Here is a 14,163-nt window from a genome sequence, read left to right on the forward strand (position 1 = left end):
CTCCAGCGATCAAATCGCTTGCATGTTGTTGAAGTTTTGTGACGTGAATTAGGCTACAGAATCCAGTCAGTCATATTACTTAATATGTTGAATAAGTAAGTTAACATCAATATTTTTGTACGGAACTTGCATCGGAAAATAAAATTCGCAGTTCACGTTTCCATTAATCGTTTCTTGAAATTATGAATTAACGAGGATTACCTGTTTATTTTAATCCCACCAGTTGAGTGTCTATTTAAAACATAGATCACCAAAGATATAAATAAGGGATTTGGTTAGGCGTATTCTACAATCGCGACTGGCAACGGCTACAATGACACTTCTAACAGCTGTCTGTTCTTTACTGCTCTTAGCAGGTAGGTAACTAAATTATGTTTGTTTAATTCTACTTACCTTATTTTAAGATATTTTGGAAACGGCATCCGAATTTATAAGCGAGATGTTTGATGTTGATGTTTTCTCTTTCTTTTGTCCCTGTCATCTGTTTTGCAATGGTAGGAAATCGAATCTTAACTTCGAACTCCTCCTACGTTGTTCTGATTAATTTCCTTCGGAACAAACTTGACATTCACTGGCTGGATTTTTATTGGCGGTAAGGCTGTAGATCCTGGCTACACAGGAGTTACAGCGGTGGGAATAAGAGGTGGGAATAGTCCCATTAATTGCACATACCAAACTTAAGTGGCAGTGGGCGAGGCACAGAGCGCATATAACTGATAGCCGTTGGGGCAGAAAAGTTCTCGCGACCATGGACCGGAAGATATGGACTAGGTCAGGCCACCCACTAGGTGGACTGACGATCTAGTGAAGATTGCGGGTAGCAGCGTACCTTTGTCCAGCAGTGCACGCCATTTGGCTGAAATGAAAATATCCTTTTTACCAACTTCTAAACATTATGGACTAAATAATATTTTTTACTCTACCAGCGCTTCGAGACAAGTATTTGGGATAGGAAGGACCACAATATAGTTAGTCACCACCACTGTCTGCCGGTTAAAGACAGTCAGTTTAGTAATATTATTAAGGCACTGCTTAATATCAGTTCAGTCAACATTACTGATGTACCTACACCTACATTTTTTGCAGGAGCTTGCTATGCATCCGATAGAATTGTTGGAGGATCTCCGACTACCATCGAGCAGTACCCGTGGATGCTGCAGGTGGAAGGCCAGTCGCTCTATAACGGAGCTTGGGTCTTTATGTGCGGCGGCAACATCTTAAATCAAGCATTTATATTGTCTGCAGCTCATTGTTTTGATGGATCGTAAGTCTTGGGTTTACCACTATCGGTTTATTTACGAGTAGGTGTCTAACTAAAAGATTGTTTGGATTTACAATAAATCAGTATTAAATATTAAATGAGTGCAATTAAAACATTGAATTTTCGGATATATCCAGTTAATTCTGTAACATATTACTGTTACCGTTTGAAAGAGCTCGTGAAGCACTTTCAGGATCAGTAACCAGTTTTCCGATATCTTGTATAGTTTAGAAATAATCGAGTGAGATCACTTTTCGTTTCTACCCTGTATAGCTGAAAATCTGGAGACTAATGTATTTTTTTTTTGTTTCTACTCCAGGTTCTACGCACCGGAATGGCGTCGTATGAGAGCTGGCTCTACCTATATAGAAACTGGTGGAGTTATTGCCTACGTGGATAAAGAATTCAACCACCCAAGCTACGGCTTGAATGCTTACGACGGTGACATCACTGTCGTCAGGCTGAAGAATTTCCTCTCTCTGACGCCATCCATCCAGCAAACCACCCTCATCTACCAAGGAGCTGTCATCCCCGACAATGTTCCAGTTTATCACGCAGGATGGGGAGCGATTGGAGTAAGCATAGAATTTTGTAATTTTTAATTTGGGAAACTAAATTCCTCTTTGTGGATAAAAAAAATTCTCCAAGGTACAGTGAACAGGCATAATCTGGGTAATTTTGTTCCACCATAGATTCCATTACACTTCGGGTGAGATTTTTATTAAGAGCAAGCCCATACTATTTCATTAACATCTTTTTTTAAAGGAACATAACGTTTTCCGTTCGACTGTCCTATTTACTTAGAAAATCGATTGCTTATCTTTACTTATAATAAATCTGTAGAGAGGTCAATTCTGTACATGAAATATATTTTCAAAATAACTATCAGGGGGTGATTAGTGATCGATACTGATGCCAAAAATGCAATCAGTAAAATTTTTGTCTGTCTGTCTGTCTGTCTGTCTGTCTGTATGTTCCTTATAGAAACAAAAACTACTCGACGGATTTTAACGAAACTTGGTACAATTATTCTTCATACTCCTGGGCAGGTTATAGGATACTTAGGAATTCCCACGGGAACGGGCATTAGCGGGAAAATCCTTTTGTATGAAAAATCTAAACCGCTTAAGTTAGACGCTTGAAATTTGGCAAGCAGGTACCTTAGTAAACTTAAAGCTTAGTTATAATAGGATATTGCAAAATTCCTAAGGGAACGGGAATTAGCGAGAAAAAACATTTGTTTGAAAAAATCTAAGCCAATTAAGATAGACGCTTGAAATTTGGCATGCAGGTACCTTAATAAATTTGAAGCTTAGTTACAACAGGATATTGCAAAATTCTCACGGGAACGGGAGTTAGCGGGAAAAAACATTTGTATGAAAAAATCTAAACCGCGTAAGATAGATGAAGGGGGTAAAACGGGATCCACGCGTACGAAGTCGCGGGCGGCCGCTAGTCTATACTAATATTATAAAGAGGTAAAGTTTGTGTGTTTGTATATTGGTTAAATTAATAGGCTAGATGACAAAATTTCAACTATTTTTTTTTATCCACAACGAGGAAGCTCTTGGCCTGTGAGATGATGATGATGGTTTGTCCGTCAGACAGATAATTAGAAAATATTACTCATATTTTTTATTTTCTCTCATAATTAAATGTGTTACATCGAGTTGAAATGGTGCGTTACGTAACGCTTGAGTAGATTTTTTACTCAAAAGTGACGTCACGCGACATTTCAACTCAATATAATACTGTAATTATTCGATCATGAAAAAAATAAAAAATATGTGTCCAGAATTATCTGTGTAATACTAGACTAAATAGAATTTGGACTTCATTACCCAGTCATCATCCCTATTGTAAGGGGTAATCTCGGGATCTACAGAATCGATTTTAAAAAAATTTCACCAATAGAAAGCCACACAATTGCCGAGTGTCATAGGTTATATAAAAAACCGCGCGGGCGAAGCCGCGGGCGGAAAACTAGTTAAGGATGAAGAAAAATAATAAAATCTTTGTTCATTAACAGTATTATCAGCCGGAATCTGAAGTGCTCTTGGACGTTCAAGTCTACACAATCAACAATGACCTTTGCCGTGAACGTTACGAAACGCTAGACGAGCCTTGGTACGTCGTGACCGAAAACATGATTTGCGCTGGAATCCTCGACGTGGGAGGCCGCGACGCCTGCCAGGGAGACTCCGGTGGCCCTCTCTACTTCCAGAATATTCTCATCGGAGTGGTATCCTGGGGACATCTCTGCGCTAACGAGACCTTCCCTGGAGTCAGCGTTGCTGTAGCGTCATACACAAACTGGATCGTAGAAACTGCAGTTTTGTAAACTGATTTCTTTGGTGAATAAAGTAATATGATTCCGATTTTTTGTGTATGTATAATAAAGTTCTTTAATTCTTCATAATTATCCCAGAATCACTGTAAGTATTGTGCGTCTGTCTTAACATTTCTATGCGCTTCGTACAGTCAACTTGTTTCGTGTCAATTGGCTAAAACGAACGAAGTAATAGGTACCTAGCTATTTTTTTCTATGAAAATTTAAATCCAGACTCCTGCAGTTATGAGCACGGCGACATCTAAACTGTGTTATTATACAGGTTTGGTTTTACAAATAAAATATGTCCAAAGTCATAACGATTACTACTTATCACGAAGTTTCCTCAAATTTTATCTGATTCATGTCAAAATGAAATAATAATAATTATGTTTACGATGTAATATTTATCAATATTGACTTTTAAGTAGGTGTTACTGAACAATAGATACGGATCGAATATCGGATTTAGATATTATGAAACATGAGCGGTCTAGTTAGGGTTCCGTGGCCAAATGGCAAAAAACGGAACCCTCATAGATTCTTCATGTCTGTCTGTCCGTCAGTCGATATGTCACAGCCAAACAAAACAAAATAAAAGTTCCGACTCGCACTTGGCCGGTTTTTTTACTGATTCGTGATCAAAATAAGCTACTTAAACAACTCCCCTCCCTAAATATGGCGAGAATTGAAATCAACTCCCTGTATAATATAAAGAAAGTAACACATTCCAATAATTTCAAAATTTAATCTATAACATAAGGGCTCCATTTAAATGGGATTTTGGAAACTGAACTTTTACAAGGTATTAGTAGAATATTAATAGTCCACAATATGCAAATGATATTGCCTAGCTCGCTATTTTATGTACAAATGACAGCACATCAGATCATACATTATTGTTGCAAATTCGTCTCTATTACTTAATACTTAAGAGGCTCGATACAAACTGCCATATCATCGCTTACCTCTCTAACTGACGTAACTGGCATTTTGCAAAATTTTCAGGCGATTAGACAGATCGATTCGTCTTGCGAAATTGATTAAGATGGTGTAGATAACTCAGTTTCGAAAAAAATGTCCGATACGTCAGTTAGAGAGGCAAGCGACGAATTGGTAAGGCAGAACTTAATTAATACAGCGTATCTAAGTAATTACCTAAATTGAATCAATTATTCGTATGTCTATGTGCCATAATTAAAGACGATCTCTTTGTGGATAATTAAACCTGTAATTATCTAGAAAAATATCTCGCTTAGCTCAGTCAGTTTCTGAGTTTTGGGAGAGGCACGGGAAAGCGTTTTTGTAACGTCAAACGTCAGTGAGACTTCAGATCTCCTTCTGATTTAGAATAAACGCAGACCACCGATTTATCGTTGGCCGATAGTTGTGCCCGATTTTAAATTGTACAGGGTGGCCCAGAAGAAAATTCACTTTTGAAAATTCAAGGAAACGAAAACTGTACATTTTTGTAGAACTTTAACTTTTGCAATTTAAAGGAAATTTAGTGCAATTTATTTTTAAATTTACTTTCTTTTATAAATTTTATCGTACATGTGATTCTCTTGATGTTTACAACATTCGGTCAACATACATCAAAATTTTGGAAAACTTTCGTTAGAGTTACCTCGAAATGGATTCAGTATGGACAAATGCTGCAGAGTTTTTGGATTATTAGAGTATACACTGCTCATAAGGGAACTCCACAAAAAGAAGTCTGCTGGAATGAGATTAGAACTTCTTAGAGGCAGAATGATTTCACCCCTGCTTAATTGGTTTGTTGCATTGAAAGAATGATTAATTTTTAAGAGCGCTATACTGGTAGGCTGAAAAGCTTTTTGATTTCAAAGCTGCAAGATTCGCAAGGCTATGACAGGAGCACTTGGTTTTATCAAGATGGGGCTATGTGTAACACTTAAAAAGAGAGCATTTACATGGTAAGAGACATGTTCCCACAAAAATATTTTTTCAGGCAGGGGTGATATCTCCTGGCCACCAGGAAGCCCTGATGTCACTCCGAAAAATTCTTTTTTATGGTGTTACCTTAAAAATAGAGTATACTTTAATAATCCAACAACCATGCAGCAACTAAAGCTGAGCATTCTGCAAAAAATTGAAAATAGGTTTCGAGGTAATTCTACAGAACGCATTTCAAAATTTTGATGTGTGTTGATCGAATATTGTACCTAAGCGTCAAGGAAATCTCTCGGGCGATGTAAATAAAGGTAAATTTAAAAATAAATTGCATTAAATTTCCTTTAAATTGCAATAGTTAAAGTTTTATAAAAATGTACAGTTTTCGTTATCTTGAATTTTCAAAAGTGAACTTTCTTCTGGGCCACCCTGTATGAAGAATCGGCCAAATCAAATCGGTGTAATGTGCGCGCTTCCATACATGACCATACTGATCAACTGCCCGACTAAACTATCGACCGACGAAAAATCGATGTTCTGACGCTCCATAACGTATGTCACGCCCGTATTCACAAACATTACTATGAGGTCTCACAGTGCGCGTGGACGCACAGGGTGACACATGAACCAATCACAGAACTCTATTCAACGCTGTGCGTTCGATTTGCTGCTTCACTTAAGCAAGCATCGTTTGTGAATATGGGTGTTAATGTCGCCCCTCCCGTGCCACTCCCATACCTCAGGCACTGACTGATTTAAGATCTAGACCTGTAAAATAGTACCTACTACTTAGTATTAATTCTGTGGTATTATCTAAACGATGTTAATTAAGAATGTGGGCTTTGTAAACTGAATTACAGAGTAAAAAAAAAATGAAAATTTTATGAAACCTTTCATTTTATCAAATCCCAAATGTTAATTCACAAAGCTTTGGTCTGTTGGCCGTGTAATAAAATCTTGTCGAAAAATTGTTTAAGGGTTAAAAACTCGTTACAGCTATACATATTAAGACGAGAAAAGGATTTTGTATAGGTATTTGAAACTATATGGAATTTAGTACAAAATTGTAGTCAGACGATCCATAGAAGAGTTTTTTTTAGGCTTTTTATAAAGACGGCCATGTTAACATTAGTAAACTGTAGGTAAACAAAAATCTTACCAAGGTTGGTGAGATTTCGCGAATTGTTTCGAAAACGACAAACCCATGATAAATAGGAATAAGCTCGTATTGCTACCACAAAATAAATCTTACACTAAAATAAGTAATAAACTAACGATAAATTTAATTTTCATTTCTCTTGTAAATTATTATGTACGGAACCCTCAGAGCGGGGCACAACTCGAAATTACCCGGTTTCTGGTCAACTCAATAAAACCCCATGCAATGATGAAATCGTCGTAATGTCATTTATTTATTTAAAAGGGTTCCCTTGAGTAAAATGTTGTTTGAACTCCAGATTCAGTTTAATTGCCAATTCCGTGCCACAGACCACAATACAGAAGATTACAGTAAAGTCACTTTAAATACCGTTCTTTCTCTATCAGTCCGACAGTTCGATGGCTCCTACGTATGGTTCTGGCTACTTAAATGGCTCTCCTGTAAAATCAATTTTTTTCACTTACGCCAGTATACGTAAGAGCCATCGAGTTATTGAAATACGCAGAGCTGATGGCCGAAGGGGTAGAAAAGTTCTCGAGTGGCGACCGCGGGCCTGAAGACGTAGTGTGAGCAGGCCACTAGGTGGACCGACGATCTAGTAAAGGTCGCGGAAGGTGCCTGGATACGGGTGGCGCAGGACCGGTCCTTGTGGAAATCCTTGGGGAGGCCTTTGTCTAGCAGTGGACGTAATTTGGCTGAAACGAACAAACGATAGGCTAGTATTTCCCTAATATTTTTTTAGGAAAAAAAATCGATCGACATTTTTTTCCAATCGGATATAAAATTATTGTTTTTTTTTCTATAACAAGTCGAGAGTGAATATATTAGGCACTTACTGGGCAGATATGTACCATCCTAGACTGCATCCCACTTAACATCAGGTGCGATTCTGGTCAAATACCTGCCTTGCTATGCATACAAAAAAATTTAGGTAGGTAGGTACTTCTTACCTGGGACTGTTTAGAAGAACAGTCTTGTCTTTCTTTAAAACGCTATTTTATAGCTACATTAGGTGTCTAACAAACCCTAAGACGAAAAACGACTTAAGTCTATTTTTAAACGTTTTTATTTTGACTTGGGCTGACATCTACCCTACCGATAATCTCTACATCCGGCTTTGGGACTTCACTGGGATTACCTGCCTTCAAAATAAGTACACTAATAGATTCGCTAACTACCTGCACATACTTCCAAATGCTCATAAAGCTCTCCGCCTAACTACGGCAAAGAGCTTTGTTGGCATCTCACAGAGGACATCAAAAGCTAAATCTATTTCTTTAACACACCTTTTTCGTACTTTCTATTTTCCGCCAAAGTGCTTTCTGCAAATCCTTATCGACTCAATTTACATCTAAATAAAATAAAACGTCACTCTCTCAGTAACAAAGTGGAATAAGAATAAGAATAAGAATAAGAATAAGAAAAACTTTATTTGACACAAAAAGGGAAAAATAAAAAAACAGAACAAAGGGACTTAAAACTATACACGCATATTTTGTGCCAAAAAGGCGCCCGCTCAGCATTAATCGAGCCACGCGTGCATGCACGCGTGCCCCGACGCTGGTTTTCAGCGGGTGCCTCTCCAACCAACATTATAAATTTAAAAAAAAATAACATTATACAAAACAAAACAAAACATTGACAAACATTGACAACATTGACAAAGAGGGCGCCACTAACTCACCGCACAACATTAATAAGAAAATTAATAATATAGAATGACGTTTACCGCTACAAAATTATTTTGATCCACATTCAGACTAGCTATAAATTTACCAAATTATCAGTTTTATCGGAATTAATTAATTATCAAATCGAGTCACACGACATCGCTCGATTGCTTTGCGATTGCAGTACATTGCAGTACGATGATACGATTATTTTTACGTTGCGGCAATCACTAAAATTCGCTAAAATGACACTAATGACGTTTAAAAAGCGGCACGCTCGTCCCCATAGAAAAATTATACAAATTTTCCTTTCCTTCACTTTTTCTTTCCACATGCTGCATCTATCAATATCTGTGACATTAAGCAATTAAAAAAAAAGAACAAAAGAAAATAGTTGACGATTGACATCACAATTGACATTGAATGAAGAATGAAGTCTCCGATTAATTTAAAGTTATCTGTGAATGAAGGCCACGTCATGCATGCATTGAAGACCGCGTGCTGCCACGCAATAAAAACGTGATCTCATCTTTGGCTTTGGAGTTGGATTTCACCATTATGATTCCTGATTTTGAGTGAAGAAAGTGATTTATAGCCACACACTACAAAGGTCAAGCCAGAGAACAATAAAGTAAAGCAGGCCCAAGACGACGCTAGACGGAGTGCTTGGCGTTTTGATTCCCACCCATTGCCTTGGTTTTGTATCCAGGGTCCGATGATGGAGCTGTAAGGGGGCAGATTTATTTTTCACTATGTGACTGTCTTTATTTTGTACTTAATATACAGGGTGTTAGGTAAATGGGTATATGAGCCGACACTAGCCCATGTTAACATGGGCATATAAATGGTATGGTGAAGTCAGAAATTTGATATCATCATTAATTTTTTTTTAATTGTCATACAAAATAAATTTTATAAAATCCGATTTGTATGAAAATTTAAATAATTAAAATGAAGATATCAATTTTCTGACTTCACCATACCATTTATATGCCCACGTTGACATGGGCTAGTGTCGGCTCATATACCCATTTAAACACCCTGTATATTTCACATATTATACCTATTCGTGTTTCATTATGAATCGAAATATAAAAGACTTAATAAACTCTATTAAAATTTTAAATTAATTAATCAAGTTTGAATACCTCATTCTACCTTAAAATTAATAACTTAAATCAAGTCTTAATACGGTCACGGCTCAAGATTTTTTTGTCCATTTCAGCGTTCTTTTTACTCTTTTGACGTTGCGTTGACAGCTTTTACCTAAATTCGCGCGGAATATTTTTGTGAAATGGCTCTTAACTACGAATCAAAAAACTGGGCCTAAGTTGCCATAAAAGATCACCCACTCAGTATCATCTTGACTGAGTAGGTAGCTTCAACCACACCAACGCGTGCAGACAGGTCGCGAGACCCATGACAGACATGAAATCTAGCTTTGTTTTTAAATATACCTACTTAAATATTAGTAGACAGTTTACATACCTACTAGGCATTAAGTATCCTCAAGACATTGTGATATCCTACTAATATTATAAATGCGAAAGTTTGGATGTCTGGATTTTTATTACTCTTTCATCCAAAAACTACTGAACGGATTTTGTTGAAACTTTACAGTATTATTGTTTATAACCCAGATAAACATATAGGCTATAATTTATGACGATATGTGACCAACTAAATTTCAATGAATAAATAAGACGTGGGTAAAAAGCGCCATCTATCGTCATTGGTTAAAATCTACAGCGCTGGACAAAAATTTTGACGTTTGTAAATTATTCATGCGGGGGAAGCCGTGAAACGCCATCTATCAACATCACTAGTAATTAATCTGAAAAGTACATTATTGTTTTATTATTAAACTCGAGTCGTTGCAAGAGTCTTACACAATTCAATATGAGTAATTTATTAAAACATTTTTGTAGATGACTATACATAAACACGTCAGATTTCAAAAAGGTGCGAGTTGATGACATAAAAAACAGAAGGTGCCAACTCGCGCCTTTAGAGGTGCGAGTTGACGAATAACTCCCCATAATATTTCGTGCGACCTTTCATTGCCCTATGAACGCGCCGTGATCGCGCCGGCGATGGCGACGTTCACGCGTTGGTGTGGTTAAAGCTTAACAAAGACACGGAGGAGAATCAAAGTTCAACTTCTAGGAATCTAGAGTTGTAAAACGACGTCGTTACTAACTTTCTATACAATCTGTTAAAGCGTTTCTCTAGAACTCGTGTGACCTTAGAATGCCGTACAATAATTTCAGTATGTACCTAGACGTAATTTATCTAAGAAACTTGAAATAAAAGTGGATGTTTTTATTTCAGTTTGCATGGATTGGCTCTCAAAGAGTTCAATTGCAATGCAACAATGATAGGAATAAGAAAGTATTTGAAGGCCTTTAGAAATAGAGAAAACGAAAAATAAAAAAGCTTAATTTCATGAACCTTCAATGGTTATTATGCAAAATAAATAATTATCGCCATCATCTCTCCGATTATCATCGATTATAATTGTTGAAAGCCAAAAAAAAAAAACATTCACGCTACTATTATGGAATACCGCATCTTGGCTCTATGATCCTACAATTTTACTCAATCTCTATTATGTTTTTCGAAAAGAAGTCTACTTTTTTACAGCTATTTCATTGTGAACTTTTTACATTAACCTTTAACCGACGAGGTGCGGTCTCACAGACCGCTCCGGTTTTTGAAATTTCTGGATTGCAATGTTCTACTTACTCCCGTGTCCCGAGCGTCTCAGTACCTTCGAGTTTAGTTGCCCAAACGCCATTACAGGTAGTGGTTACATTGCCGAGGGCAGTTTTAATAAGATAATTCGATTTAAAGTTCAACAGCGGTCTGTGGGACCGCACGTCGCAGACTACGTGACATTTTTGTACCATACTGAAACTGGCGTTTTTGTTTTAGACGACTAATTTTTCGTAAAAATGATGGATCCTGGGCCACCACAACCTAGGAAAAGACATTTCCTTATGATATATTGATATTTGAACATAATATTATGTAATAGATGGTAGTCTGTAAAAAAATACCGCGGAACGGGTGGTAAAGCAAACAGTGACATGTATTCTAGGCTCTGACATGCCAAATCAGCCTGATGTCATTGCACCAGCTGCAAAAAAGACGTACATTTTAGTCCACCTAAATTGAAAACGAAATTATCTTACAGGTGTTACCTATGCATTCCGAAAATGTTTGGCATGCGGTAAAAAAAATGTCCTGATTTTGCCTGATGTTTACCCTACGTCAATTTTTTTTGTGCATGTAATTTACGTGTCATTTATTTTTATTTTATTCATTATGTTCACTATATTTAGGAAGGAGTATAGTTTTTCTTGCTTTGATTAAAATTTACAAGTTATATAGGTATTATTGAGCTCTAGTGTAATTTCAATGAAATTAAGGGTCAAAAAAGTTTTAGCCATATTTAAATAAAAAATATACATTGATTCCTCGCAAATTATACGTATGTTTATTTGTAATACTATAATTTATTTATTTATTTATTTATTTATTTATTTTCACCAACTTAATAATAATGTTCTCAAAAAATATAAAACCAATATACTTTTATACAAAAAAGTATTACTTTTTGAGTAAACAGTATAGCGGTCCCACAGACCGCACGTCGCAGACGGCGTGACAAAAAAATCACGTCGTCGGTTAAAGGTTAAGTTTCCACACAATTACCCCTTTTAGTCCAACCATTACGATTTTCACAGTAATACCTAACGTCTAGTTTACGAAATAGAACCACAATAAAGCCAATGTCGATCAACACAAATCACGAACTGAAGGCATTAATAGAGCGGATTCAGTACATTGTTATACCATCATCAGCGCATAACATTGTTTGAATTTCAATCCGGCTTCCATGTAAAACAACGTAATTCCCTCTGATCCTATAGGCTCCGAACAACAATAAATTCGACCCTTTACTGCAGTTCGAGTTGATTCGTTCCAGTAATAAAACGGGGGAAACTTGTCTGCAAATATCGTGGTGACAGACTCTTTAGTGTCTCTATGCTGGAGAGTAAGGGCTCTTTTAAATAAGACGTTTTAAGCCTGTTAGGGCCCTCACCTACGGCGAATTTTTTCGCGCCGCTACTAACGCGCGTTAGTCGCATTTGCAATGCACTACAGAAGTGATACCAACGCGCTACTAACACGCTACAGCAGCGCGACTGCATCGCTTCAAAATGTCCCTTAGTCGTCTGCACAAGGAAAATTGAATGACAACTGCGTTGGATATAAAATTACAAGGTCTTGCCAAATGCTCAAAACTTCAATTTAATAAACTCGTGCTCATTTATTAACAGTAATATTTGACCCCAGTGGATGTGGAACCCGCATCTACAGTGTCAATATAGTTACCAGGTCACTACCACAAAAATCGCCAATGGGTTTTGAACTTTGAACCCCTAAACTAAGGTTCAAATGAAATTGCGAGCTATTTTAATGGTACAAGCGAATATAAACTTAAATAGAGCAACAGTTTCACCATTTCGTAGCAACTTTACACCGCATTCTTCGCTAGTTTCCAATGTGGACGGACCTTTGAATTTCTTTACCTAATTAAGGACTTCGTTGAGGGTTTCGCGACGGCGAGAAGTATGGCCAACTCGGTCGGGTGAACCAATTTACCAAGAACCCTTTTCACTTAGAAATCCAACCAGCTTTCAAGCAAACACCCGGATGGCAGGGCTCTACGTCCCTGGTCACACTTCGGCCGTATAGTTGCGCTAAGCTTGTTCGTATTAAAGTTTGTTGGGGGATTACTATGATACATCATGCCCGTTATGCTGATATTACACGCTGTAATTATGTAATTAATTTCTAAGTGTTCGCAATAAAATGACTCTTATGTGTTTCGCGGAAAGAAGATTAAAATAAATTATAATTCCCGCCTAGTTGTAATCCCGCCTTCAATGATCTTGATCCTTAGCCATAATCCGTCAGATACAATAAGCTTATAAAGATTATGATTTCAATTGGATCAACAAACAACCAATGCTTGTTAATAGTACAGTCGTGCTCAGATTTTTTATTTTTTAAATAAATTACTTCAAAACTTAACATCTTTAAAACATTACATAAAACTACTAATTTATTAACTTAATTGTACCAAGTCTTTAGTAAGTTTGTGAAACCGTAATTGTAATCTGTTTTGCGTCTTTAATAAATAAATAAATAAATAAATAAATAAATAAATAAATAAATAAATAAATAAATAAGTAAATAAGTAAATAAATAAATAAATAAGTAAATAAATAAATAAATAAATAAATAAATAAATAATTAAATAAATAAATAAATAAATAAATAAATAAATAAATAAATAAACAAATAAATAAATAAATAAATAAATTAGCACTAACCGTATCCACTTAAACTAAGACACTTCTGTTTTTCAAGCTAAAATTTATCTTCCAAACGAACTCGAGTAAAACTTGCACCTTGAACAAGACAAGTATTCGCACTAAAGAACGCTATCCACTGGGAAATTCTACAACTACAAAAACATTAAGTTTAAGACCCGAAGTCGGGCAAACACATAAATTCTGTAAAAGAAACGCAAAAAACAGGTGTAGAGCAATGCTGGAAGTCTGTGTCTTAAGCCAGACAGGGACTCATTCAGGTCTTGTGGATTTTTTAAAAAGATTATTTTGTATTGCACAAATTACAAATAGTCACGTTACCCCTTGTAGAGGGACGAAGACGAAGGTAAGCGTTGCGAACAAATATTAAACATTAAATGTACCTTTTTATTTTAGTTGTCTGGCAACACTGCTTTTTTCTTTCC

General features: G+C 36.4%; 1 protein-coding gene across 1 annotated transcript; it reads left to right on the forward strand.

Moving 5' to 3' along the window:
• Window positions 1-248: 248 nt before the first annotated feature.
• On the forward strand, window positions 249-3,639 carry LOC114366773 (trypsin, alkaline C-like). The gene is made up of 4 exons (XM_028323751.1): window positions 249-356; window positions 1,087-1,264; window positions 1,581-1,836; window positions 3,291-3,639. The coding sequence occupies exons 1-4, from the start codon at window positions 314-316 to the stop codon at window positions 3,600-3,602; spliced, it is 789 nt and encodes a 262-aa protein (XP_028179552.1). The 5' UTR covers window positions 249-313; the 3' UTR covers window positions 3,603-3,639.
• Window positions 3,640-14,163: the final 10,524 nt, after the last annotated feature.

This window comes from Ostrinia furnacalis, unplaced genomic scaffold (genome assembly GCF_004193835.3).
Source record: "Ostrinia furnacalis isolate ACB-3 unplaced genomic scaffold, ASM419383v2 OfSCF0682, whole genome shotgun sequence".
Lineage (NCBI taxonomy): Eukaryota > Metazoa > Arthropoda > Insecta > Lepidoptera > Crambidae > Ostrinia > Ostrinia furnacalis.

What these genes read in the sequence shown, in the direction of transcription:
- LOC114366773 (XM_028323751.1), top strand. Translation starts at nt 314, where the DNA reads ATGACACTTCTAACAGCTGTCTGTTCTTTACTGCTCTTAGCAG. An exon ending in TTCTTTACTGCTCTTAGCAG is followed by an intron (nt 357 to 1,086) that starts GTAGGTAACTAA and finishes CATTTTTTGCAG; the next exon opens with GAGCTTGCTATGCATCCGAT. An exon ending in CAGGATGGGGAGCGATTGGA is followed by an intron (nt 1,837 to 3,290) that starts GTAAGCATAGAA and finishes GTTCATTAACAG; the next exon opens with TATTATCAGCCGGAATCTGA.